General features: G+C 35.2%; 5 protein-coding genes and 1 pseudogene across 7 annotated transcripts; 2 read left to right on the top strand and 4 right to left on the bottom strand.

The window, feature by feature from the left end:
• Positions 1 to 873: 873 nt before the first annotated feature.
• LOC142533486 (syntaxin-22-like) lies at positions 874 to 4,078 on the bottom strand. Its single transcript, XM_075640289.1, has 7 exons — positions 3,647 to 4,078; positions 3,141 to 3,234; positions 2,294 to 2,433; positions 1,994 to 2,068; positions 1,629 to 1,786; positions 1,442 to 1,542; positions 874 to 1,143 (listed from the first exon to the last, which is right to left on the bottom strand). Exons 1-7 carry the CDS (start codon positions 3,835 to 3,837, stop codon positions 1,078 to 1,080), a joined length of 825 nt encoding a protein of 274 aa, XP_075496404.1. The 5' UTR covers positions 3,838 to 4,078; the 3' UTR covers positions 874 to 1,077.
• A 1,637-nt stretch (positions 4,079 to 5,715) lies between these two features.
• LOC142533407 (binding partner of ACD11 1-like) lies at positions 5,716 to 8,958 on the top strand. Of its 2 annotated transcripts, none has more exons than XM_075640159.1 (5): positions 5,716 to 5,846; positions 7,070 to 7,173; positions 7,275 to 7,350; positions 8,000 to 8,083; positions 8,157 to 8,958. In XM_075640159.1, the coding sequence occupies exons 1-5, from the start codon at positions 5,841 to 5,843 to the stop codon at positions 8,730 to 8,732; spliced, it is 846 nt and encodes a 281-aa protein (XP_075496274.1). In that variant the 5' UTR covers positions 5,716 to 5,840; the 3' UTR covers positions 8,733 to 8,958. The 2 variants fall into 2 exon arrangements, with proteins under 2 accessions (XP_075496274.1, XP_075496275.1); XM_075640160.1 differs by lacking the exon at positions 5,716 to 5,846 and adding an exon at positions 5,907 to 6,281.
• Positions 8,959 to 9,845: 887 nt separating this feature from the next.
• On the bottom strand, positions 9,846 to 10,805 carry LOC142533781 (osmotin-like protein). The gene has a single exon (XM_075640671.1). The coding sequence runs from the start codon at positions 10,773 to 10,775 to the stop codon at positions 10,044 to 10,046; it is 732 nt and encodes a 243-aa protein (XP_075496786.1). The 5' UTR covers positions 10,776 to 10,805; the 3' UTR covers positions 9,846 to 10,043.
• A 640-nt stretch (positions 10,806 to 11,445) lies between these two features.
• On the bottom strand, positions 11,446 to 14,301 carry LOC142532555 (flavonoid 3'-monooxygenase CYP75B137-like). Of its 2 annotated transcripts, XM_075638846.1 has the most exons (3): positions 13,331 to 14,301; positions 12,445 to 13,244; positions 11,446 to 12,156 (listed from the first exon to the last, which is right to left on the bottom strand). In XM_075638846.1, exons 2-3 carry the CDS (start codon positions 13,177 to 13,179, stop codon positions 11,536 to 11,538), a joined length of 1,356 nt encoding a protein of 451 aa, XP_075494961.1. In that variant the 5' UTR covers positions 13,180 to 13,244; positions 13,331 to 14,301; the 3' UTR covers positions 11,446 to 11,535. The 2 variants fall into 2 exon arrangements, with proteins under 2 accessions (XP_075494961.1, XP_075494959.1); XM_075638844.1 differs by having other exon boundaries at positions 12,445 to 14,301.
• Positions 14,302 to 14,449: 148 nt separating this feature from the next.
• LOC142532556 (FAM10 family protein At4g22670) lies at positions 14,450 to 18,523 on the bottom strand. Its single transcript, XM_075638847.1, has 11 exons — positions 18,278 to 18,523; positions 18,096 to 18,147; positions 17,557 to 17,715; positions 17,378 to 17,465; positions 17,204 to 17,284; positions 16,994 to 17,058; positions 15,968 to 16,108; positions 15,675 to 15,791; positions 15,407 to 15,607; positions 15,162 to 15,219; positions 14,450 to 14,746 (listed from the first exon to the last, which is right to left on the bottom strand). The coding sequence occupies exons 1-11, from the start codon at positions 18,385 to 18,387 to the stop codon at positions 14,649 to 14,651; spliced, it is 1,170 nt and encodes a 389-aa protein (XP_075494962.1). The 5' UTR covers positions 18,388 to 18,523; the 3' UTR covers positions 14,450 to 14,648.
• A 1,402-nt stretch (positions 18,524 to 19,925) lies between these two features.
• LOC142532456 (ammonium transporter 2 member 4-like) lies at positions 19,926 to 22,483 on the top strand (annotated as a pseudogene).
• Positions 22,484 to 27,749: the final 5,266 nt, after the last annotated feature.

Raw genomic sequence — 27,749 nt, 5'->3', positions numbered from 1 at the left:
CGAAGATATTTAGAGATTTTTGTAAAACATAAAATTTTCATAATCACTGCTGTTAAACGAAATGACGTGTCTTTGGCTAAATTAGTTTTTTTACTAGATATATCGATAATTATTGCCATCTTTCCAAATATTGAACTGATTTGCTTTTGTCACAAAAGTGAAAGCAATTTGGTTCTCAAAAAAACAAAAATTTAAATAAAAACAATTTGGAGACGAAGAAGACATAACCCGAGAATTTGAGTAAGTCTCTTGTGAGATGATCTCACGAATCTTTATCTGTGAGGCAGGTCAACCCTACGGATATTCACAACAAAAATAATATTCTTAACATAAAAGTAATACTTTTTATGGATGACCCGAATAAGAGATATATCTTACAAAATATGACTTGTGAGACCATCTCACACAAGTTTTTGTCCGAGAATTTAAACTTGCACGATTATCACCTTCTCATGTTTACTATTGAATTTCGTGAATTTTTCATCCTCAGTTAACGAATTCAATTCATTAAGAACAATTTCAATTCAATAAGAACAAAGCTACATGCACTATTTTATTTATTTATTTATTTTTCGAAAGTTCTAATTCAGATCATTTATATTTTTCAATTTTCATATATTATTTTTGATTTTTTTACGATTTTAGTTTTTTACGAGAAAGTGTTATGACGTGTGAAATATCAACTCTACCACGAAAAACGACAATTGTTAAAAATCGAAATTTTTTTTATTGAAAATAAAATTTAATAACATAAAAAATCAAAATAAAAAAAAAAACATTTTTCAGGATGAAAACCCACGTTTCAAACAACCTGTACATGAATGAATAGCAACACCACCAAGAAATGATACATAAACGAAAGAATTTACAAGATAAAACAAACCAAGCGAAAATCAATTTCCGATTCAACCATTTAACTTTTGTTACATAGGATGGCTCAAGAACCAATACACTGGAATTGCCACTTATGACTTGAAAATTTGTGTTAACCACAAACACCAACAGACGATTGATTACTCGTGCACTTGCGCTATCTTTCTTAATTCTGCCCACATAATCAGCGTGGAGAAACCCTCATTAGGCAGCGAGTACTACAATCACTATGAGAAGCACAATGCCAAAAATCACGAGCAACAAGCAAGTCTGCGAAAACAACAAAAAATCACGCGAAATTTTGATTAATGTTTTGAAAATTATATTAAGTTTCAGTAAAATTCAAATTAAGTATCTGAATTATAGTAAAAACAAAAGAAACAAACTAGTGAAATACAATTTCATATTTCAGTGGCAACAGAAGAAACAAAGAGTTTCCAACAGATTATAATTTAAAAATTATACCCCAATTTTTCTTACGATTGCAAAAAAAAAAAAAAAAAGCAATATAGTTTTGGATGCAACATAGAATGCGCACAGAATTTCAGTCCAAGCTTGTTGAACTCACCAAAGATGAATTTGACCTCTGGGTATTGGCTGCTTTGACAAGTTGGGATTTTCCCTGAGCGGTTGCAGCATGAGAACCCTCAACGTTGGAGCCAATATCATCTAAGGATGTATAACAGATTTCTAAGTTAAATTTCTTCAATAGAATGTGTAGTCTTAATAATATCTAACACAGCGTAAACCCTTACCAATCATAACTCCTTGCTCATGAACAAGCACGGCAAGGTCTTTGAAAATCTCATTTACTTCACCAATTTGTTGTTGTATTTCTTGTATACCCTGTTCTCTTTCCTCTATGATGGCCTCGTTGAATGCAATCTCATTGTCCAGCAGTAAAATCTCTTGCCTGTAGCAATTTTGAAATTAAGTATGCCAGTTTACAAAATGTACAAAATTATGCACTATATTTTTTAATAACAAGTTTCCCAAAAATGAGAAATTTTTTTGTTGATTGCATCGCACTATGGGCATCATAAGATGCACATAAATACAAAGGGGAACCATTCCTGGCACATGAAGGCATCACTAAAGCCAAAGAAACAGAAGCATATACCTTTTAGATTCAACAAGAAGAGCTCGCTGCTCTGGACTCTTATCTGAACTTACGTCAATTTCACTAGCCGTATAGCTGCAGAAGATAAAAGTTTCAACACACAAGTCATGGCTGAACCACATAAAATGACAAATAACAGCATATAAATGATTCCTCGGAAAAAAGAAAAAGCCTAATAATCACTAAGATCTTAAATAAGCATCCAACTTGGCTAACTGATAGTAGCACATACAGTTAATGCTTATTAAGCTGAGCTAGTAACTTCACCATAGAGCATTATGTCCCTCTATCATTAATTACCTAGAAGGAAGCACTGCATGGCTGACAAAAGGAATATACGCAGTTTCCCTCTCAGCAGCAAGCCGTTGTGCCTTCTGAAATTCTTTTAATACAGCTTGAAAATCTTTAGCAAGTTTTGCATCTGTAATTTTCTTGTTGGCCTGCAGAAAACAGGATGCAATTGTGATCACCCTAACAGAGAGTGTGGGTTAAGCAATGGTGCAGCAAACAAGGTTGTCCGGAAAATTTATAAAAATGTGATAACAAATTGCAAAACAAGATTTATACAGGGAGAGAATTTAAGCCATGAAAATACTCCGAAGGGTATGATACTAGGATATAATCGAGAATACTGATTTAGATCAAAATGAATTATACAACTAGACATATTTGGCCTTGAATTAAAATCAATGTATCTTTCCCTTACAATTAACTGGCATTCAACCAGACAATTTGTCAACTATATAAGTATAATGCCATGGTAAATTTGAACTTTAACTTGCAATTAGCACGTCTGCTTTTAATAATTCATTACTTGTTTGACACTTCGAATTATCTCTTTGCCCATAATATTTGTCGATGATTTTATAAAGATGATTCGAGTATAACTAATCACATCCTGAGGAAAAGATTCAGGGTAATGGGCTCATAGATGAGATGACTTCGACTGTTGACGTTTATCAGTTCATACACTGTGAACAACTGGACAATTAGATAATTAGCCAGTTCATTTGAAACTTTTTGAATTGATAAAGGAACACCCAAAATTTCTGGTAATCCAATCATGACAGAAGTCAAGCTGGAGGAAACAGAGAGAAATGAACTTTGACAAAAGCACAAAAACAGCAAAGCAAGAAAGAAAACTTACACTGACTTCCACGCGATGGTCATTTTCACTTGCTAGCTTAAGTTTATCTGAAGTATCCTTCACTAAGTTACCTATATGCAGGCGGGTTTTATGCCTGCAGTTGAGCAAAACAAGTATGAAACTCCAGTTACTAGATGTCAAAGCAAAATAGGTACGCTACATTTAGAATTCACAAAACAACAGAAAACAACCAATACTTTCAAGAGTATTCCGTTTGAGCAAACATGTCTATGCTGAGTTCATTAATAAAGCAATATTATGCTTGTAAACGAATATGAGCAACTTTCAATATCGTTGCTGACAACAATTAACTACTGTTTTTAATCACGTCATCTGCCCATCAGCTAAACATGCCGCCAATATTTTCAAAATCCTGATTTAAACATCAGAATTTGAATTATTCGCAAACGACAATTCGTTAAAAAAATCCCAAAAAATATCCACCTAATGATTCAAAATAAACACAACAATTTGATATGAAATTTATTCGACAAATAAAAACTAACAGCTTCTCACGGAGCTCGGGCGTGTCCTTGGCTGTACCGAGGGTGTTGACGAGGCGTTGAAAGGTCGAGACGGCGGTGTTGATCTGAAATATTCCAGAAGCAACGGCCTGCGTCGGATCCTGCTTCCCATTCACGAGACCCCTCCTCGTCGACCCCAATCCCCTACCCGATTCAAGATCCTGAAAACTCATCCCTCCCCAACTTTTTTATTCCGGAAACCCTAAAATCAAAACCGACAAACCGAATAATTCAGGAGAGGGGAGGGGAAGAGTACAGAATCGAAACAGGGAAAATGAATCCCCGACTTCGATACAAAGCGATGAATTGAAGGAAAGTGGGTCGAAAATCAAGGTGGATTGACGATGGAGAGAAAAGGATCGATTTTGGCGTTCTTTTTTAAATATATTATTTCATTTTTGTAGATAGAACTCAAAATTTTAACATCTATAATGTCTTAATTATATATTATTATTATCTTATTAAATGTGATGATATGATAATAATTATTTAAAAAATACATCAAATTTTTTTTTTCAATTTTATTTTTATATGATATTACTATTATATTTTTGTTTTTATTTTTTTAATTTCAACACATATTTTTATTTTTATTTTTTTTATTTCAATCATTCAAGTATTAATTTAGTACTTTTATAATTTATCAAATTTTATTTTAATCCATCGATAATAATAAAAAAATTATACATACGTCGCGTGCACAGATAAAAAGAAAAACAGCATGATGTGATATGAGTTGGCAACTGGAAGGCTCTGCTCTCATTTATTGGACACATTTACCCGACCGGCCGGTCCAGTCGTCAAAAAAGCCCACGTCACATGCATAATTTCAAATATATATTTCATTATTAAATATAATTTGTATTTGAATATCGAATTATCATTTCCGTACTGAAGTTGAGATGATAAATTTTAAATAATTTAATTTTATTTGAATGATATTCAAATTAATTACATAAATAATTAATTAAAGTAGATTTCAAATACATCCACGACAAGTGTCATTTGAAAATTTTCATCAAATCAAATTTGTTGATTCAAATATAATGTTGCATATGGATTGAAAGAAAATATTTGAAATAATTCAATTTTGAACTGAGATCCATTAAATTGATTGAACAAATAACGAGTTCACAATTTATTATTCATTGCAAACGAATTTATCCAAACAAACAAATAAATATGTTATTATGAATTTGAATCTATTAATCTTAATATTTTCTCATGATACACAAAAGATGGCCCCAAATTCTTTGTAACTTTTCGAAAAGAGTGTTTTTTTTTTCTTTCCAAAAAACATTATGATACTTTACAACCATGCCACAATACTATGCAATTAAAATAAAATACTTCATATATTATATAATTTTTTTAGTTATTTTCCCACATATTTTTTGAGTATCATGATCTCATACACATATATATCCATATAAAATGAAACAACTCGATACATACTTGTAATTAAAAGTAATATTTTTTTATATGTCGAATCAGAGACTTGTACAATAAAATTGAACTATGAGACAGTTTCAAATGAGTTTTTACATTTTTTTAGTACATTAGTTGATTATCACAGGGGTTTAACCAGGGAAAAAAGCAACATCATCTACGTTGATAAATTCCATGTAACTATATGTACATTCGATCATTATTAAAAATGTTGTATTTTGTGATCCAGTGTTTTTTTTTTTTTTTGGGATATTCATATTGCATAGTATATAAATGAAGTATATGAGATATTTAAAAAATTCAAATATCATTCATTGACATAAGATATTTTTAAATAAGACAAAAACTAATTTACATGTGAATTTTGTGAGACGAGTTTTCTACCCAATTCTAATTATGAACAAATATTTTGGAAATATATATAAAATGTTTTGTTTTGTTTAACTTCAATAAAAAATAAAAAATTTAATTTATTAAAATAAAAACAAACATTGCCAAAATTTCCACGAATATTTTGTGGACGGAAAGTGAATGCGACGCTATAGCATAAATATATTTCGTTATTTTTTAAAATTTATAATTTAAAAAATGTTTGTCAAATTTTTTTTAAAAAAAATGTCGAAGCCGAGGAAACTGCCAATATAAACCCGTCAACGCCGTCGTTTCTTATGCATTTGATCTTGTTCCATTTTCCCCCAGGATCCAGAATCTTGGAAAGACTCCTCCCATGTCGGTGAGTGATGTATTCGTGTCAAGCTTCTTCTTTTTTATCGGGTCCTCAATTTTTTTAAAAAAATGGGATGCTTATTTTTATGCTTGTGAATGACTCGAGTTTCTGTTGTTATTCTTGTTGATGTTTTGTTGTTTTTGGCTTTCTATTGGATTGGTGTTGAATCTGATGAAATATTTTATATGTATGGGTTTTCGTGAATTGCTAATTTATTTTCTGCCGCGTGATTAGATGAAATTTTAAGCGTTGTAGCTTATTTTCCATTGCTGGAGATATCAAATTCGATTCTTTTAATATTTTGAATTGAGTAGACATAGTTAATCACGCTTATGGACTTGTGAACACAAGCCAACAATTCACGTGGGAGGAAGTTAAGTATTTCAAAATTTGGGAGATGCTTTCACCTGGGATGGGATTGGATCATCATGATAGGCAGTGGTAGGCAACAGTAGTTTTCTTGATGCAATTTATATAAAAATGTAATCTTTGCCCTTGAACCGCACCCATTTTTGGGACAGTGTACTTAGATATTATACACGAGAATTTTCCTGGTGCCTTCATTTTTGAAAAATTATTCCTTCCATGACTCAGAATGTCTGTTCTTAGTTGCATGTTTTAATTTCTGTGATGCAATTGCAGTGATGGTTACGTAGGTTTGTTATCATGTTTTTTACTCTGTGATTGAGATTCAGATCCGATGACTTGTTAGCGGAGATTGAGAATATCGTCTATGCGGGTTTCAAAGTTTCTAAACATTCTCGGCCAAATTATTTGATTGGATAACGACTCTGTCAAATGCTATGCTTGTTTCCGCTTGGTCCCTTTTGACTGATTTGAATTCATGAAGCAGACTTTAGAGCATTGTATTATGCATTTAATTTGGAGACATGAACCTTGTCCTTTTGCATGCATATAAACCAATGTTTGTGTTCAGCATAATATTTGGGGAAAAGAATAGATAGTTTTACCATGACATCTTTTATGCTAAACTTGTATTGATGATACACTGAAAGAAGAACCCTCTTAGTGATGAACCTCGTCCTTTTGCATGCATATAAACCAAGATCTGCTTTTGGTAAATCTATGTGGGAACATACAGTGTCGTGTGTGGTGTGGATGCCAGTGCGGAGTGCTGTTCTCGTGTATAAGTATTCCCTTTTCGGTGAATCATAAATTTCTGAAAATTTTATAAACTTGACAGTGTTTACTTAATTTTTATGCAATAGATAACAACTGTCAAGGTCTGCAATCTCTCTCTGGGAGCATATGAACGCGATGTCAAAGAGTTCTTTTCTTTCTCTGGCGATATCCAATATGTTGAAATGCGAAGGTTTGCTCTCTTGTTTAATGTGTCCTGTTCTCTTCTCTCTATATAAACCATACCTGTTTTCTAATATCGGCGACGATCAATTTTCTTTGTTGCTTGTTCAGTGATACAGAGCGATCACAAATTGCTTTTGTGACCTTTAAGGATGCACAGGGAGCAGAGACAGCAGTTCTTCTTTCGGTGATTTCTCTGTGTCTTTTCTGTTTTTTCCTTTTGGTTCATTCTTCAACCTTTTCTAGATATGGGAAGTAATTTGGGCAATTGCCCATTTCCAATCTTGTTCATGTTTCATGGTTGGTCATTCTTGTCCAGTCCTGATTTAGAAACTAATACTGGACTGCTAAGAATATTGCTTATAGTTTCAAGCAGAAGCTATCTTTCTGGTAAAATTTTAGTAGAACAAAGATTCATGATTTTCTAGGATATATGTGCAATACTGATAGTTTCTTTGATCAGATTTGTGTTTAGTTGTGAACTTCTCATTCTCGTTGGTCAGATTAGATTTACTCCGGGTAAATTTAACTTCATATCCTAATTACTTTCTTCTTGAGCTTTGTCGTATGATGTTCACTTAATATCACAATGTTTTTTAAGGGCCATCACGGCCTCTGGTTTTATTTTTATGTAGTGCAATTTTCATTGTGATTTTCCACCATTTCAGAGTGAATTTCTCCCAAGGAAAATGTTAAAATCAAACTTTAATTTTAGGAAACGGACGAGTCTTCTTCATCTCCATGGTTTTTTGGAAACCAATATTCTTCTTCCCCAGTTTTGTTGTGTATGGCAATCAGAAGTCTTATCTGGCTGATTTTTTTCAACTTACACTCAGGGGGCTACAATCGTTGATATGACTGTTACAGTTACTCTGGATCCAGATTACACGCTTCCTCCCTCTGCTTCTGCACCACCGCAGGTGATAATTTTTTGACATAGTTTATGTTTTACACTCGAGGGTCTTCTTACTTGATGTTGCTGCAACTGTACAGTTATCTGATAAGAAAACTGAAGGTGGTCCCGAATCTGCTTTGCGAAAGGCTGAGGATGTTGTAAGCAGCATGCTTGCGAAGGGTTATAACTTAGGCAAAGAGTCTGTTAACCAAGCGAAGGCATTTGATGAGAAGCATCAATTGACTTCTGCAGCCAGTGCTAAAGTTGCTTCGTTTGATAAAAAGATCGGACTGTCTGAGAAGATAAGTATTGGTACTTCAATTGTTAACGATAAAGTTCGAGAAGTAGATGAGAAACTCCAAGTTTCCGAGAAAGCAAAATCTGCCTTCACCGCTGCTGAGCAAACAGTTAGCAGTGCTGGATCTGCCATTATGAAGAACAGATACGTACTTACTGGTGCTACATGGGTCACAGGTGCTTTTAACAGAGTCACTAAAGCAGCGGGGGAAGCAGGCCAAATGACCAAGGAGAAAGTAGGAAATGCTGAAGATGAACAAAGGAGAAACACAGCGTATGACTTTACTCAAGTTCATTCACCTGAGTTGCGTAAAGTCTCTGATTCTGGAGAGCAACAGCCTTCCAAACCTGCTCCAGCACAAGGTTTAATCCTCTAATATGGTGCTTCGGTATGTCGCCATTTCTTATTACTGTTCACCATACCCCGTGTATTTTATTTGCTGTTATGATAGCAATTTTAGTGAAAGCATTGAATCTTAAAAATGTGTTGTATTACACGGGAAGATAATTTTTTCCCCAGGGTCTTGTTCCTAGTTTTACTTCATGTCTAAAGTCAGCTAAAGATCACAAGAGGTTATACTAAAGCAGTTCTTGGATTTTCTATGATTTCCGGAACGAACTTGTTCCTGCTGATAAGGTGGCTGGCTATCTCCTGGCATGTGGATGATATTTAGTCTCTTGATTGAATTCAAATTTCAATTTGTTTCTAATATTCTAAATTTTCCATACGGAATTATATTGCAATGGGCTATTAAATATTGTAATAATTCATTTAGTTTATATATATATATATATATATACATAGAAAATCGGAAGCATTCGTACTAAAAAAATTGCCGTGGGACACACACCAACGCACTTGTCTTTAGACACACATATTCCTCCAATCTTTGGACACTTATGCTCCCATTATACAATCCTCTTTTTCTTTTTAGATGCCTTTTTTTTATTAATACATTATTATTATATAAGTTTTAAAAAATGTACATTTTTTAAATGGATTAAATGAGAAAAGAATTAGAAATTTGTTTGTAAATTTTAATTTTTCAATTATTTTTGTAATTGTACGCAAAAACAGCAAATCAATTATCTGAGGCAAAGAGAGTAATAATAATTGTAACAAAAAAAAAATAATTATATTATTATGAGAATCTCCCGAAAGCCAAAGCAAAATAGGAGCAAAAGAGTCATGAGTCATCCACTGTGCTTTTTTCAGTATTTCGTGCTTTTGGCAAATGGCGTGCATTCAGTCTGGATAAGTTTAAACGTTTCGGAAAAAGGTCAAAAAGAGAGAGATAAAATATTGTTAATCGTGTCTTCCCAAAAATTAATTTACGGTAACTTGCTTGCGCGAAATAACACAGGTATCACATATTTTAATTTCATTGAAGAGCATATTATTCTTCCTGGATAAAAAAGTTTCTTTTTCTTTGATTTTGCGCTGGAGAAGGAATACTTTTAAAAATATAAGCTTTGCAGAACACAATATATCAATAATATGAAACAAAACACACTGAAGTGACCAAGAACAGATGAGAAAATACAGCCAACCATAGCCTGATTAATTTCTACATCTGGTGTTTCTAATTTGAACTTGGGAATAGAAAAGGAAACACCTTTGACTGCCCAAACGAGGATAGCTAAACAATACACCATTCTAATATATATTAGCTAAAGTTCGCATGAAATTAATGGCAGAAAATGACTTTGAGTTCGCGTGGAGACGAGCACTCATGTATCAGCGACGGATTGTCATGCGCGTATGTGAAAGTATCAGGGCAAGCATGCTTGAAGAAATCCGAGTAACTCGACGCACGACATGTCTGTGGGCTGTTGTAATGGTTGCGGCAACAAAGCTCGTCTGTCCCGAACGCGGCGCAGCCGCTCTTACAACCTACAACATTCCTATGGGGAGTTCTTAACTGCAGCCCATTAGGACAGGTCGCGAGTAAATCAGACCGACATCCCACCACGGGGCATAGGCCCTTGCCTTCGTGCGGGGTCACGGTCATGGGTACGTTGAAGCCATCCACGAGGCTGACACCGTATGAGGAAAGGTCAGTGAGGCCGTGGTGGAGGGAGAATTGAGCCAGGGTCGCTGGGGCCGCGCCGCCGGATCCTTGACATTCCAAGCAGCCGCCGCAGTCACCTGTCTCGCAGTTGAATTGTCCGTTCGCGTGGGTGCACTGGGTGCGGGCCCATATACGTCCGGACCAGTGAGTGGTGGGGGCAGGGAAAGAGCGGTGGGTGAGGGTGTTGAGGGCGAAGCCTCCGCGCTCAAGAACAGGGTGGCCGGCGTTCGGTTGGATGGCGGGCCATACAGTGAAGGGACAGTTGTTGACGACCGTTAAAATGAGGTCCGGCGTAGAATTGGCGAAGGTGAAGAAGATGAACAGGAAAACAATGGAAGAGAAAGCCATTGAGATTAATGCGATTTTTGGCCATAGCCGATGCATGTATATAGCTCAACTATTTTTATTTTAAAATGATTTTCTCAAGTATATTTAAAATATATACAGAAAATTATTTTTTAAAAATAATAATTTAATAAAATTTGACAACAAAACATCCCAATATATATGTATATATTGCTTGGAAATCTAAATTTAATGTCTTTTCAAAATTAATATAAAAAAGAAACTAGCTTTTTGTATCTCCATTATTAAAAGCAACTTTTTTCATTTTTTAAAAATTGATGTAGCACTTTCACGTGTCACATTTAGCCAAAGGAGAATGGAGCAGTGGATTCTTTTTTGTTTGTTTTCCCCTTTGCCAAAATTTGATTCTATTTCATCCATCATTATTATACTTTGCACAAGTGCAACGTAAAACTCGAGTCAATAAAACATACTTCATTTCTGATGATTTTTTACTTTTGAGATTACAACAGTACTTAATATTCTTAAATTTTAAAATTTCTCAAAATTTTGTGGATACCATTCTTAGAAGTTTGGCGTAACAGGCAACTTTTAGCAATACAGTTTTCCGATATGGCCCTCTTTAAACTACAGAAAGTTTATATCAGATGCATATATCTTGTAAATCAAAACAACGTAGATCCCCATAAAATTTAGCAATCCAATAACCATCAAAGGTAACAAAAGACTTCTTTATTAGAAATAGTATGTCATTCATCACATTGAATTACAAATTAAAAGGAACTGATGAAATTGTACAAAGTTACTCATAAACTGCAGCACCCAATAAACGCGGTGTGGGGATGGCAATGAGAGGCACCCTCTTCTTTAACACAATTCCAAACTTCTCATTAAGGTCTAAACTATCTCCCTCGGCCAACTTCCAGTTGAAACTATGTACAAGCGACGCCAGCGAGAACGCCACGACTCTCTCAGCCATAGGGATCCCAGCACAAATCCTTCGTCCCGAACCAAACGGAATGTAACTAAAATCATTCCCGCTATAATCTCCTTTACCATTAAGAAACCTCTCGGGTACGAACTCATTTGGCCTTTCCCATATGGAAGCATCCCTTTGTATCGCCCACACGTTCACGAATACACGAGCCCCTTTTGGAACGGTGTAGCCTCCTACAATGCATGGCTTGCTAGGACAATGCGGCACCATGAGAGGAAGAACCGGATGAAGGCGAAGGATCTCTTTCATTACGGCTTGGAGGTAGGGTAATTTGTCGATGTGCGATTCTTCGACCATGCTGTTTTTTCCAACAACTGAATCAAGTTCTTGTTGTGCTTTGATCATGATCTGTGGGTTGTTCATCATTTCGGCTAAGGCAAACTCCACTGTGCTAGAGGTTGTGTCCGTTCCCCCTACCACCATATCCTGTTAATATTTGTCCCATTAACATAATTTCCCAGTCATATCTCTTCATAATTTACCCTCAAAAACTCTAAAAATCTCAGCACGTGAACATGATATTGGGGATGGAGATTAGGTGTGGGTGTGTGAACTTATTAAATACGTATTCATATATCAATTGATACATTTAATTTTACTTTGACTTGGCCTCTTCAGAGGGTCAAAATTATATTTTTAAAAAGGAATAAGTGTAATTCTTTTTACAAAAGTAAAATGAAAATACACAAGTAACATTCGAGCTAGCATACGTACCACTAGCAAGGCTTTGACATGCAGCATGGTAAGAGGAGTCTTGCTCGTTTCAGAGTCCTTTCCCTCATCTTTGAGCTGCATCAATACTTGCAAGAAATCCCTTTTCATCTCCCCACCATTAGACCTACTCAGTTTCACCCTCTGTTCAATTATTTCATCAAATAATCTTTCAAGTTTCACTGTTACCTTCTTCATTTTCTTCTTCAATCCTTGAAGATCTAACCACGCAAGACCCGGGAAGAAATCCGACACGTTCGGCTTCCCCAACAACTCCGTAATCTCTGAAACTACTTGCCTGAACTCTGCCCCGATGCTAGCCCTGTCATTACCTTTCACACTACCACCCCACAACATATTTGTCACAACATTGAGCATATTCAAGAACATCTGCTCCCCTACGTTAACAGGAGATCCCGATAAGCTGTAGATGTATTTGATTGTGCTTCGAACTTCATGCCTTCTATAAGAATAGAATGCATCAAGGGTTGCATTGCCAAGCATGTCCCGAACGCAGACCTTCCTCAGCATCCTCCACTCTGGCCCGTAGGGGGTGAAAACTATGTCATGTTCGCTGTATTCCATTGCTGTGTTCACGGATGGGATGTCCCGATTGGCAAATGTAACATCGTGTTCCTTCAGTACTTCTCGCGCCATAGCGGGTGAGCTTATCACTACAGCTTTCTTGGTGCCGAGATTCAGGGACAAGATTGGACCGTAGATTCGAGCAAGGCGCATAAAATATGAGTGGAGTTCGGGATCAAGATACGGGAGGTTGCCTACGATAGGCAAGCCTCTAGGGCCTGGAGGCATTGGATGTTGAGATCTTGTGAAATATTTGAATAGAAACCACGAATACCATATTAGCGTAAGGATTATGATGACATACATGATAGCCATGTGTGTGTCTCGAGAATATTAGTTGAGCAGAAGTGTTGGATTCATGGGATCGATCGAGTGGGAGAAGTGAAACGAAATTTAAATTTATGCTTGCACTAAAATATATGCTTCATATTAGAAAAAAATCAATATTTTTAGATGTAAACCGTAGTTATGGATTTAAACTGACAAATTGTATACACGGCCGGCCGAATGATGTGGTTTGAAAGTATCTTCTACGTTGAGATGCCACGGGCTTCTGTTATTGTCAATTTGTCGTGTGTGTGTTGCAGCCAAAAGTTCTGATAGAATTAACATTTTAATTTAATAACTAATTATATAAAATAACACTTGACGCATCGGACATGGACATATATATATATAAAATGATAGTTATTATACTGTTTTTTAACATCCGATGCAACTACATCAATCCTGGGTAGTAGTCTGAGAAGGATCGATATGGCCACCATCGTCCAAATCTAATTCCATTCTCATTTCTTTCCATAGCATCTATATGTAAATACATGCAAGTGATGTAACACTAGGATACACCGAAGTTAAAAATTCTGATATTTACCACTAAACCCAGATAGGAATCCCATATAAATATTGTATGTTGGTTCGTCTATCTGGTAATAAAAGAAGAAGTTTAAACAAATATAGATAATAAAGCTGAAGTTTCAATGATTTCCAATTAGTCAAGCCTTGAAAAAGAAAGAAAAGGCGCAACTTGTCATCAAAACATTAATTCATAGGGAAATTTAAAACCATTTTTTGTCGTCTATCCATCCAAACACAATAACCGTATATTTTCCATTTAATCTTCGTCTTTCCCCTCAATATATTCCATTATATTTGGTATTTTGTTCAACAGGACACCATATAGGCAACCTCCCGTGTATCAAGAAGTAAGATTTAAGTTACCGAAAAAAAAACCTAGCAAAATAAAGCTATTAACAATAATAACAAAAACAATATAGCAGTCCCCATTTTTTGGATGGTTATGTAAGCTCAAGCTCAATAAAGTAAAATAGTTCCAACTCCTTGGCTACTGAGTAGAGGTTTAACCATCTTACTCGGAGCAAGGATGATGAACGCACAAGCGAGGCCTTGTATGAGCGAAGAATTCAAATTTAAAGACTGAACATTTTACCTCAATACGAAAACCAGGAATGACAAATACATAAGAGATAGAGCGATCATGGTTAGACTCTCAAAGCACAGGGCATGTTTCCTCGACACAAGGAAAAAAAAGAAAAAAGAAAAAAGAAAAAAGGAAAAAGGAAAAAGAGAAAGGGGAAATATATGAGCTGCGAGCGATAACTTCAATTAGGTCCACCAAATTTACTCATCATTTTTGTGATAATTGGAGCGACCTTCGGGTTAGCTTGATGTTTAGCCAAGTTAGCAGGGTTTTTCATCACTGCAAAACAACCAGATGGATAACAAATCAGCAAATATGTGAAACGAATAATGTCACTAATTCTGAACATTATACACCATTTCGGGGCGCAAACATCTATATCTGAGTACTCTATTTGCAAGTGTTAACAAAACAACACAGACAGTATGATGGCAGGAGGCAAACGTGATTTTGGAATTTCTTTTCAGCAAACAGTGTTAGTTTGAAAAAAATGACCTCATTCTTTTTTTCCTTAGAAAATATTAAACAAAACTACCTTGCAACATACACGAAAAACGGTAACCAAATAACGTCGTATTCAAAATCTTGATCAAACAAAGCTCATTTTTAAAAATTTCTTATTTGAAAGGCAATATTCCACAGACCACATTGCCATTAAGAGCGGCATGCATTCAACAAAGGCATAAAAACGTACCATCTTGGAGTGCCGCCATGACTTCAGGATCTTTGAATGCTGCCATCATTTCAGGATCCTGTAATAAGCAAATCAAATCAAAAGATGAAAAATAAACTACAGCAATCTCCCACACACAAGAAAAAAAGTTGAGGTAGCCTGAGCCTCTGTGATCATTCCTCGACAAGGCAAATGAGGTTGTAAACAAAAATAATATGAGTTTCTCAAGTCTGAACAATATACTTGAGCGAAGAGTTATCACTTACATTCAAGATTTTGCTGAAGTCAAAATTCCCAGGCATACCACCAGGTGCGCTCCCAGGAAAGCCACCGGGCATGCCGCCAGGGAAGCCACCGGGCATGCCCCCAGGGAAGCCACCGGGCATGCCGCCAGGGAACCCACCGGGCATGCCGCCAGGTCTTCTACTTGATGATTGCTCTTGATTCTTAACCTTTTCATATGCAGCCTAAACAAACGAGAAGCTGAAAATTAGTTATATAGATAAAAGAAAGGACATGCAATAGATGGTTCACCTGAGCTTCAGCACGGCGGCGTTGTCGCTCACGGTCAGCCTTCCTGTCTTCTCGTTCTTTGTGCAGCCTGTCGTATTTCCTCCGATGATCCTCGATCTTATGTGCATTGGGCTCAACCTAGTGTCCAAAAAAACATATTCATCACAGATGAGACTACTCACATTGTTCGTCAATGCTTTTTTTTTTTCTAACACGCATGTTTGGTCATGATTTTGCCTGTCTAATTTGTCAATGAGCATTCATCTCTCTCTCTTGCACACAAAAGACACACACACAAATTTGCAGATACAAACCTTCTTAAGTACAGCACTGATTTCCTCATCATAGTCTAACTTTGATGCCAAGTGCAGATCCTTAGCAGCCTCTTGCCATTTTCCGAGCATTGCTAGGGCTATGCCACGTGATTTGTACCCTTTAGCAGAATCAGGATTGATCTGTCATAGACATGAAGGCTTCTGTTAATTCCTTCGTCGTGGTATATAAATCAGTACAACAGCAGCAGAATATTCAACAGAATGACAGATCAAAAAATGTATCGCACACCAATAACCATAGTTGTCAAGGGAGCAAGGCGCACCGAGGCGCACAAGGGCTCTGGAGCCTGAGGCGCAAGGCGCAAGGCGAGGCGCGCGCCTTACCAAAGCAAGGCGCACATTTTTTATTTTTAAAAAAAATATATTTATCTTAGAAATTAGAATAATATATTAAAATATGAAATAATTAATTCACAAAGTCACACAAAACAACAAATAATTAATAAGTTCATGATAATAATTAACACGATTAAAATTCTTCAATAATCCAAATCAAGTTCATCTTCTTCCATCGAATCATCAGAGTCCCTATAATTTTCGGACTTGTATTCTTCTTGATCTTCACCACTTTTTTGATTGACATCAATTTCTTCTTCTACATTTTAAGTTACTATTAAAAAAAACAGAGAAGTTGCATTTTCAAAATGCAACTTCTTTGCTACTGAATATTTTTTTTTAAAAAAGCAATCTCAGGCGCGCCCGAGAGCCCTTCCAAGGCGCCTGGGCTCGCCTTTGTGAATCGTTGCGCCTGGGGCTGCCACGCCTGGTGGCGCCTCTCGCCTCAAGGCGAGAGAGGCGAGAGGCGCTCGCCTTTGACAACTATGCCAATAACAACATAAAGCAAAGAGAAGAACCAAAAGTTCAAGAGATTCAAGGGGCGCAGACACCCCCGAGAGATTTCCGTGCAGGAGAAAAAAACAGTCCAACTAAATTAAATGCCAGCATGTTATCAAAGAGCCAATAAGAATCACTGGTGCCACCAAAAGAGTTTAAAAAATGGACAACCTCCAGAGCTGCAGTAGCGTCCCGAATAGCAGCATTTGGTTTCTTCATTTTGATGTATACACTAGCTGAAAGTTGGCCATCAAATTCACCCATGTGAGAGTTAAAAAAGAGCAGAAAAGTGTAGCAAGAAACATTTACGGTATAAGATATCAACTCAATTGATTACATACCAATAAAAGAGAGAGAGAGAGAAGATAATATGGGGCTTACCTCGAGTTGCATACATAATTGCGGACATAGGATTAAGCAGTATAGCTGTGGTAAGATGCTCAATCGCTTCCTCGAGCTTACCTGATCAGATTTCAAAGCAATTTTAACATAATTATGCAGGATTGCTACAGAAAGAGTGATTACTTCGCAGATTTTTATAGAATGTGTTAACACCTTCTGAAATTGCTTCCATAGCTTGCATTTTAGCCTCCTGAGCAGCATCACGGTTTTCTTCAGTTACCTCAACAGAGGCATCTCCCATCTACAAGTCCATTACCCGAAAACTTGTATCACATCTGGAAATATCACAAGCTCAATACAAACAAAATTTTAAAAAGTTAAGTTTTCGAAACCTTCTGCGGTGGCTCATTATCAGGCTCCACAACATCACTTTCGTCGAGATCCACATCAGACTCAACTATTGCAGGCTCTTCTTCTTCATCCTTCTGAAGTTGAGGCTCATCCTCAACGTTATCCATGTCCTCATCGCTCTCATCCATCACATGGGACTTCTTTACTCATACACAAAAACAAAGTACATCATATCACAAAACAAGAACAAAATGAAGTATCAACTGGCTTTTTTGTATGATGATAAAACCTTTTATCCTAGTTACAAAACCTTCGGCTGATAACCATGTAAAAACTGTGATTCCTTCACAACAGTGTAGAATATTGAGAATGTAAAAAAACCCAGTACCCCCACGCTTGAGGACTAAAATTACCCCATAATTTCGCTTCTATTGACCTCTTTCATTTCAGGGCAGTGAATTTTTGGCAGTACAAATATACATTCGAAAATCGTGATCAAATCAGAAAACATAAACATAAAATATAAAATACCGTATTGAGAAAAGAAAATTTAACTAGATTTTTTTAAAAAAAAACATACCGCCTTATCATTGTCAGCATCGTACCCCGACAGAGGAACCTTACCTCCGAGACTGCAAAATAACTCAAAAGAGACTATGTTATGATAAAAATAAAAAAAAAAAAGGAAAAAAAAACCGACAAGTTGACTTGAGATGAACATTTTGAGCCATATTCCATGTCAATAACCAGAGAAATCACTACCTCTCGATGTAATCCCGGAAGAACGAGAGTGAAGGATCCGCGAGGATGGAGGGCGTGGATTTGCACAGTTCAACAAAATGCTTCAGCTGATTGATCTTCGATGCGTCCATCGCAGATTAATTGCACTCTCGGTCTCGATTCGGAGAACAGTAGGGTTTTGCAAAGTTGAAACAAAGTGCTTCGTTGATTGACATAATTTTATTATTTGCGTCGCCCCTTGTTTTCTGAAACATTCTAGTAGCTTCTGTAGATAAGTTTTTTGAATCCTAGTCACTGTAAGTGTGATGTGTGTGATGTCATTCTTATTTTCTCGTAGAATGTTATTCTATACGTATTTAGTAAATTTTAAGTTCATAAAATAACTAATAAATTATATCAATCAAATAAATCGTAGTTACAATTTGATGTATAATGAATAAATTTTGAAGTAACACAATAATCTCTAAATCATGTTATTTAAGTAAACTGTACAGATAAATCATGTACGATAAACTCTTTGAGAAAATATTAACAAGAGGACAAACCTATAAACATTGGTCAAACACTCTCGTACATGTTTTATGTGTTTTTTTTTTTTTTTTTGAGAAAACAAATTTTGAAACCCTTAAAACTGTTTTCAAACTAGATTCGTGGGAATTTTTTTTTCTCTTCTATATATTTATTAGTTTTTCCATTTTTTTAAATATATTTGCATTATATGTAGTTAAAGTAGGAGCACTATAAATGTAATTTTATTTTGTTGTGACATTCACAAACCAAGTTGATTATTATACATTAATAAAGTTTAATTATAATAAATATAATTATTTTCATTTTAAATTTACAATTAATTTTCAGATTTAGGGTAATATTTATTGAAATTTAATATTATTATTAAAGATTTTAAAAATTATATTATTCTCATCAACACGTTGGAAAATGTTCATAAAATAGATGTAAGTCCAGCTCAAACTTCTTTCTTAAGGAGTTCGATGAACTAAAGCTCACTTTAAAGTTGTGTCTAAACTTGAATTGTGATAGTGTAAAAAAACCATTGAATTTTGATTCATTGAACATTCAACTTCCTCGAGTCATACCTTCATAATCTTGTCAGTTGTTGTATTCGTGTCATCCAACTCGATTTTGTATTATTTATTTAGCATAGATAATGTTTAAGTTAGTCTAGCCGACCTGAGCTACGACTTTTAAAAAATTGAATTTTCTTTCAAATCGTTTTACTCGTTAGATTATTTTGATCACTGGTCTATGAGATATCATCAAAATACTTCAAATTCACATATTTCGAGCTGATGCAAGGGGGATTGTACAATTTTTACAAAAAATTAAGATATAAGATGTCTATTTAATTTTTACGTCAAAAAATTGTGAATTTCTCAATAAAGAAGGTTTCCGACTTTTAGCACTTTTCTAAGCTTCAAATTAAATATCACAATCAAAATCTTCTTAATTCAATGAACAATTGGACAACAAATAAGAGAATAACATGGACTTTATTCATGTCCACCAATTATATTATATTATATATATATATATATATATATATATATAAAAGGAATAAGAACCAAAGAATATGATGAAGAAGTGACTAAATCAAGTTAGCCGGACGACATTGGTGTCTCGCACTCATTCTTATTGTGAAGGACACAAAATGCGTACAATATGCCACATGCCTGCAACCCTTCACCCTCGCTTTCTCCATCTAAAATTGTAGTCATATGCCATAATATTTTTCTCTGATTGATGTGAAAAAAATCTTGGATAAAATTACTACTTTTTTCAAACTTTAGTATGAACTTATTCTCTTTAATTGACATGCTAGAAGAACGAGTGAACGCATTGCGTGGTAATTACGCTATTTAAAAGATTTGTATTATATTACCACCTCAAACTATATTTTTGATAAACTTGAGTGTTTGATGATACAGCTGGCAAATCATCGCCGTCACCCTCGTCGGGCTCCAATCCATGCCAGGACTGGTGATCCTGTACGGCGGGATGGTGAAGAAGAAATGGGCTGTCAACTCATCCTTAATGGCATTCTACGCATTCGCAGCAACCTTAATATGCTGGGTTGGGTGGGGATACCGCATGTCTTTCGGTGAGAAACTGGTAGGTTTCTGGGGGAAACCTGCTGTGGCGATGGACGCAGATTTCCTTCTGGGCCAAGCTTTTCTTGGGTACTTCCCTACGGCGACAATGGTGTGGTTTCAGTTCGGATATTCGGCGATCACGCCGGTTTTGATCGGTGGGGCGCTGCTGGGGAGGATGAACTTTGTGGCGTGGATGATATTTGTGCCGCTTTGGCATACGTTTTCGTACACGGTGGGGGCGTTTAGTGTGTGGAGTTCGAATGGGTGGTTAGCTGAGATGGGAGTGATTGATTTCGCGGGAGGGCTCGTTATCCATCTTTCATCTGGTGTTGCTGGCTTCACCGCTGCTTACTGGGTAAGTTTCATTAACTTTATACTCGTTTTTTTTATCAGACTATAGAACCGGGGTCGAGATCTTTTGATGTGTATTGGGTTAGATCTTCATACTAACACACTAATCTACAAACCATATTACTGATAAGCCGCATTGACCAACCTACATGCGATGCGCTCGTCCGAGAAGATGTTAGAGAAATCCAACTCTTAAATACACGTAAAACGTTCACTCACTCCACGAACTCGAACATCCTGAGATTACTAAAATATTCTTCTATCCTACGGCTTTATATATCTAAAGTCATCACAAATCGTTGGTATATCTCAACGCCTCACATCCTGGGGGTACAGTTAAGATTAAAAAATTTGTGAATCCTTTCATTAACTTGTGTGTGTGTGTGTGTGTATATATAAATAAAGGTGGGACCGAGAGGAGAAAAGGATAGGAGAAATCCTCTCCAAACAACATTATTATGATGTTGTGTGGTGCCGGACTACTGTGGATGGGATGGACTGGATTCAACGGTGGAGCGCCATACGCCGCCAGCACAGTGGCGTCACTGGCAGTCCTCAACACCCATGTGTGCGCTGCCACAAGCGTACTGACATGGCTATTGCTCGACATTTGCATCTCCGGCAAAGCTTCCGCTCTTGGAGTTGTGAATGGCACGATCAGTGGCCTTGTTTGCATCACCCCGGCTGCCGGTGCGTTCAATTCTTCCCTTTTTTAGTCACCATGAAAAAAAGATGTATGATCTTAGGTTTTAAAATTAATAGTTTTTCATTTTGTCCCCATTGGGTAGGATGACCGAAATTCGAGTCTACTCAAATATTAATATATTCAATTCGTATTCTAAATTACCACATATATAACGATTTGAGAGTTTTTCGAGTTAGTCGATGCAAATGATACTTGATGGGCAGTCATAGTAATCGAACTTGGGTCTAGTTCGAACAATTATTTTTCTTCGTAAATCAAATTATTTACTAATTTTCATGATCAATTAAATCAGTTATTTACATCAATTGAACTAGGAAAACAATGTAAAATGAATATCTTAATTTTCTTAATTGTTGCAAACATTCCACACCTGATAATCCTTAACTGCAAAGACCGAGCAGCGCATCTTAGCAAAATGGTTCTTGATACTTGTTGTAGGAGTTGTCCAATGTTGGGCAGCAATCTTGATGGGCCTAATATCAGGATGCGTATCATGGTACACATTGACGATTCTCCGCAACAAAATAAGGCTATTAAGATACGTAGACGACACTTTTGCAATCTTTCACACCCACGCGGTGGCTGGAGCTCTAGGCGGGATTCTCACCGGCGTCCTGGCCATGCCTAAACTCAGCCGACTCTTCTACATGGTTCCCGATTGGGAGAAGTACATCGGCCTAGCATATGCCCTCCAGATGTGTCGAGCTCGAGCTAGGATCAGGCAAATGGGGGTTCAGCTTGCCGGAATCCTTTTCATAGCGTGTTTAAATATTGTTGTCACGAGCCTCGTTTGTTTGTTCGTCAAGTTGTTCGTTCCACTCAGGCTCAGTGAGAAAGTATCGCAAATAGGTGATAATATGGTGCATGGCGAGGAAGCATATGCATTGTGGAGTGATGGAGATAGATTTGAGAGTCCAAAGCTCAATTCTGTGTATGATATTGGTGAGTACCCCTCAATCATGTCTAGAAGTACTGTTAGTCATGAATTGCAAAGTGTGTGATATACGCTTCAAATGATTCAAACTAAGTAAAACTTGAATTTAATTAGGCCCTTTTTTCTATAGCGTGATTAATAAATACTAGTAACTATTCATGTTCTCACGTAATTGAATTATTCGAAAAATAAATATTTTTAAAAACTACAAGAGAGAAAAAACACGCAAGTTTGATATAAATTATGGAAAAGTTAGAGAAAAATGGGAAGAAAATAGAGAGAATGTGAACATTACTAATAAGCTCATAACATTATAGTTAAATAATAAACATTATGCAAAAGTTAAAATGAAAATAAATGGTGCCACATTGACAAAACACACCAAAGTGGTTACTATAAGGTGCTTAAGTATTATTAATAGTAAATAAATTGAGATAAAATATTTGTTTTTAAGTTGGGTGATTTGACAGGAAAAGTTATATTTTAGGTCACGTACCTTGTATGTTTTTTATTTTTGGTTACGTCGGATAATTTACGATTTTATTTCACTAGTTCCCACTTTTTTTTAGTTTTGTTTACTAGAGCTTGGATATTGCGCTAGAAAATGATGATGTGATACAAGAAAATAATGCGTGGTATTTGACATTGCTGACGATACATCAACATTCTAGTGATATTAAGACTAAAATTGAAAAAAAATGAAAATTATCGGACTAAAACCGTGAATTGTTCAACAACATTATAAAAAAGAAAAAACGTTGCATATTGTAATAAAAACAAAAATGTGATTTTTTCTGATTTAATGTATAGTTTTAAACCTATTTGAGTTATATAAAAAATGGGAGAAACACAAAGCATTCCCAAATAATTTATGTAAAAAAAATTAATAATTTTTTTAAAAAAATACAAATTATTCTTATATACTAAACATTCAAAAGACAAGGCTAAACTATCTTTGTAATTGCGTTTTAAAACATTAAATCAGAAATTGTATTCTCCGAATTGACATATTTTATTTGCTTTGGAATTGGATAACTCACCTGACCTGACATTTTACGTGGTAAACGATAACAAGTCCAGCTTGAAAACATGTGGACTTAGTAAACCTCGACTAAGATATTTCATACCCCACCAAGCTTCGCTTTGGATAACTAACCTCACCTAGCTCTCCCTGTATAAAAAAATGTACTTAAATTTTTTTTACTTTTTAAAATAAAAACAAAAACTTGTGTGAGACGATCTCACGGGTCGTATTTGTGAGATATATCTCTTATTTGGGTCATCCATAAAAAAAGTATTACTTTTTATGCTAAAAGTATTACTTTTTATTGTGAATATCAGTAGGGTTGACCCGTCTCACAGATAAAGATTCGTGAAACGATCTCACAAAAGACCTACACTTAGAAAAGATACTTTTATTTGTGTTATAACACAATATTTATATTATAATAATGACAAGAGGTAGTAAGTAACTTTGATATTTCAAATAAGATTTTGATTTCAGAAAATCTAAACTAAAACTTTACCACAGTGAGTTCTTTTCATAGTTTATTTTGTTTATTTGTTAAGATTGTGAAACTTGAACTTAATTCAACTTCAAAAGCTAACTCAACAGAAGATAAATGTTCAAATTTATATATACAATTCTCAAAAACCTAATTCAACCTATATAAGATATTTAACACATCTCTCACGTCAATGAACGAACTTTTGGAGCGTGGACAGATGGTCAATATGACAACCTAATATATAACAATAGACTTTAATTTTGATAACATATTAAAATTTGTTGAAAAATATATTTAAAATGCGTGTATTGAATATTTGAATGTTGAATATTTGAATGTTGAAAATAAGAGTTGTAAATATTGAAAATTAGTGTGTGATGATGTAGGTAATGATGTATTTTATTTTTGGATTATTTGTAAAGATTTCCTATAAATAGATCTCTCATTTGTGAAGAAAATCACAATTGAGTAGAGAGAAAAATATTATAAAGTGTGTAGTTTGGTAAATTTTGAGAGTTTGAGATTTTTACTTTTTACCATAAATTTTTACTTTTTCACAACACGTTATCAGCACGAAGCTCTAAAAGTCCTTCATATTTTTCCAAGCTCCAAACAGAAGAAAAAGGTAACAAAAGTAATAATATTTATTTTACTGTTATTTATTTATTGTGTATATATTTAATATATAATATAATATTATTATTAGAAATAATAAAAATAAATTTTTCAAAAACTTGTTATAAATCCTGGGAGGATGTTAAGACGACATCCCACACTCCCGGTAAGGGATACGACAAGTATAAAAGCCTATAAGGTTTTTAAACAAAATAACTTACGACACCTCATTATAATAATGTGATATGATATACATAATTATTTAAACATGTCTAATATTATATATATCATATTATTACCATAAAATTATACAAATACATACCTTTATTTTTTTTTGTACCCCAACGGTCATAAATGGTAAAAAACGGCTAGTTTTTGCCCTATAAATATGATCTCACAAACACATTCCATCACTCCAACTTTCTCTTCTTCTCTAAAAATTATTCATCATCAAATTTTTCGAAGAAAAAAGAAGATGGCTTTCTCAAGGATATTTTTAATTATTTTGGTTGTCATACTCACGAGTCTTGTATTTATCGGAGAATATCCTCCTCGTACGTTTTCTTTATTTTTACAAATACTTGTACTTGTTGTTTATCCGTTACTTTGTATTGCAATAATTATTAACTAATAAAATGCATCGTAATTTTTTTTAGTACCACCATGTCAAATTTAACAAAGCTCGAATTTGTTGCGCTCGACATCACGGGAAAGAATTATATGCCATGGACTCTAGATGTAGAAATGCATCTTGAGTCATTGGGTCTAAGCGAGACCATTAAAGAAAATGACATATGCACGTCACAAGAAAAGGCAAGAGCCATGATATTTTTGCGTCGTCATCTCGACGATGGATTGAAATGTGAATATCTGACTGAAAAAAATCTCATGGCTTTGTGGAAGGGATTAAAAGAAAGATTCGAACATATAAAAGAAGTTATACTTCCGACCGCTCGGGATGAATGGAATACATTGAGATTCCAAGACTTTAAAAAAGTCAGTGATTACAATTCGGCGATGTATAGAATAATCTCGCAATTAAAATTTTGTGGACATGAGGTCACAGAATCTGAGATGCTTGAAAAAACATTTTTCACGTTTCATGCATCAAATATTACTCTATAGCAACAATATAGAGTACGTGGATTCGCGAGATATTCTGAACTCATCGCCTGTCTTCTTGTGGCGGAAAAAAACAACGAGCTATTAATGAGAAATCATCAGTCCCGACCCACTGGATTAACAGCATTTCCAGAAGTAAATGTTGTAAGTAAAAATGAATTTAAACCTGGAAACCAAAATCAAATTCAAAGACAAGGTTTTGGTCGAGGTCGAGGTCGAGGTCGTGGACGTGGACGTGGACGTGGAATTGGCCGTGGTCGTGGTCGTGGTCAAGGCCGTGGTTTTGAAAATAATCGAAATAGTTATTTTTATAACTCATCTCAAAAGAACGTCCAAACCATCCACAGAAAAGGCATCATGAGAATACAAGTGTTAATGAGAAGCACTCAAAAAGATATGAAAGTTCTTGTTACAGATGTGGTACTCCAGGACATTGGTCCAAAGTTTGTCGAGCCCCTGAGCACCTTTGTAAACTTTATAAAGAATCATTAAAGGGGAAAGAAAAGGAGACCAACTTCACTGAACGCAGTGACCGTTTGAGTGATTCAACTCATTTTGATGCTGGTGATTTTATGAATGATTTCTCTGGAAATGATCAATATGTTGGTGGGATAGAAATGAACAATATTGATGCTGCAGATTTTCTCAACGATTTCTCTGAAAATGAACAATATAATGGTAGAATATAAATATACAATAATCTATTTTTCATGTATTCATAGAATAATGTTTTATTGTATAATTATGATTTGTGTTATATTTAAATATATATTGCAAGTAATTTATTTCATTGCATATTTTTTTGAAGTTCAAATATGGAAAATGCTACTGAGCAAAGCTGAAGTTTGCATACCCGATAGTGGTACAACGCACACTATCCTCCGAGATAAAAGATATTTCTTGGAACTAAAACCAACAAAAACAACGGTGAATACAATATCAGGTCTTGTAGACTTGATTAAAGGATGTGGTAAAGCACAATTTTTGTTACCTAATGGTACAAAATTTTTGATCAATGATGCTTTATATTCACCACAATCGAAAAGAAATTTGTTGAGTTTTAATGATATATATTCCCATGGATATGATACTCAAACAATGAATGAAGGGAATGAGAAATATATGTGTCTTATCACATATAAATCAGGAAAGAAATATGTGATTGAAAAACTACCAATGCTCCCTACTGGATTGCATTATACACATATAAGTCCCATTGAATCAAACATGGTAGTTGATAATTCTTCGATATTAACCAATTGGCATGATCGATTGGGACATCCTGGTTCAACAATGATGCGAAGAATTATAGAAAATACACATGGTCATCCACTGAAAGACCAGAAGATCTTTCAGAATAATAAGTTTCAATGTAAAGCATGTTCTCTTGGAAAACTTATTATAAGACCATCACCAGTCAAAATCCAAATCACCAATGTTTCTTGAACGTATTCAGGGTGATATTTGTGGACCAATCCATCCACCATGTGGACCATTCAGATACTTTATGGTATTGATTGATGCCTCCAGCAGATGGTCACATGTATGTTTATTATCAACTCGAAATGTTGCATTTGCAAGATTACTTGCTCAAATAATAAAATTGAGGAATCAATTTCCCGATTATACAATCAAGAAAATTAGACTGATAATGCTGGTGAATTTACTTCCCAAACTTTCAATGATTATTGTATGTCTATGGGAATCATTGTTGAGCATCCTGTTGCTCATGTACATACACAGAATGGATTGGCTGAATCATAGATTAAACGTCTGCAAATGATTGCTAGACCAATGATTATGAAAACAAAGCTCCCTATTTCTATATGGGGACATGCAATTTTACACGCTGCTTCATTAATTCGCATCAGACCAAGTGCATATCATAAATACTCCCCATTGCAGCTTGCATTTGATAAAGAACCAGACATTTCTCATCTGAGAATTTTTGGATGTATGGTGTATGTGCCTATTGCACCACCGCAACGAAAGAAAATGGGACCTCAAAGAAAGGTTGGAATTTATATCGGTTATGATAGTCCATCAATCATTCGATATCTTGAACATCAGACAGACGACGTGTTCACAGCACGTTTTGCTGATTGTCATTTTAATGAGGAAATCTTCCCAATGTTAGGGGGAGAAC

This window comes from Primulina tabacum, chromosome 18, assembly GCF_025594145.1.
Source record: "Primulina tabacum isolate GXHZ01 chromosome 18, ASM2559414v2, whole genome shotgun sequence".
In the NCBI taxonomy this organism is placed as follows: Eukaryota; Viridiplantae; Streptophyta; class Magnoliopsida; order Lamiales; family Gesneriaceae; genus Primulina; species Primulina tabacum.
Note: the sequence above shows the minus strand (reverse complement) of the source record. Positions and strands in the feature narration are given on the sequence as shown.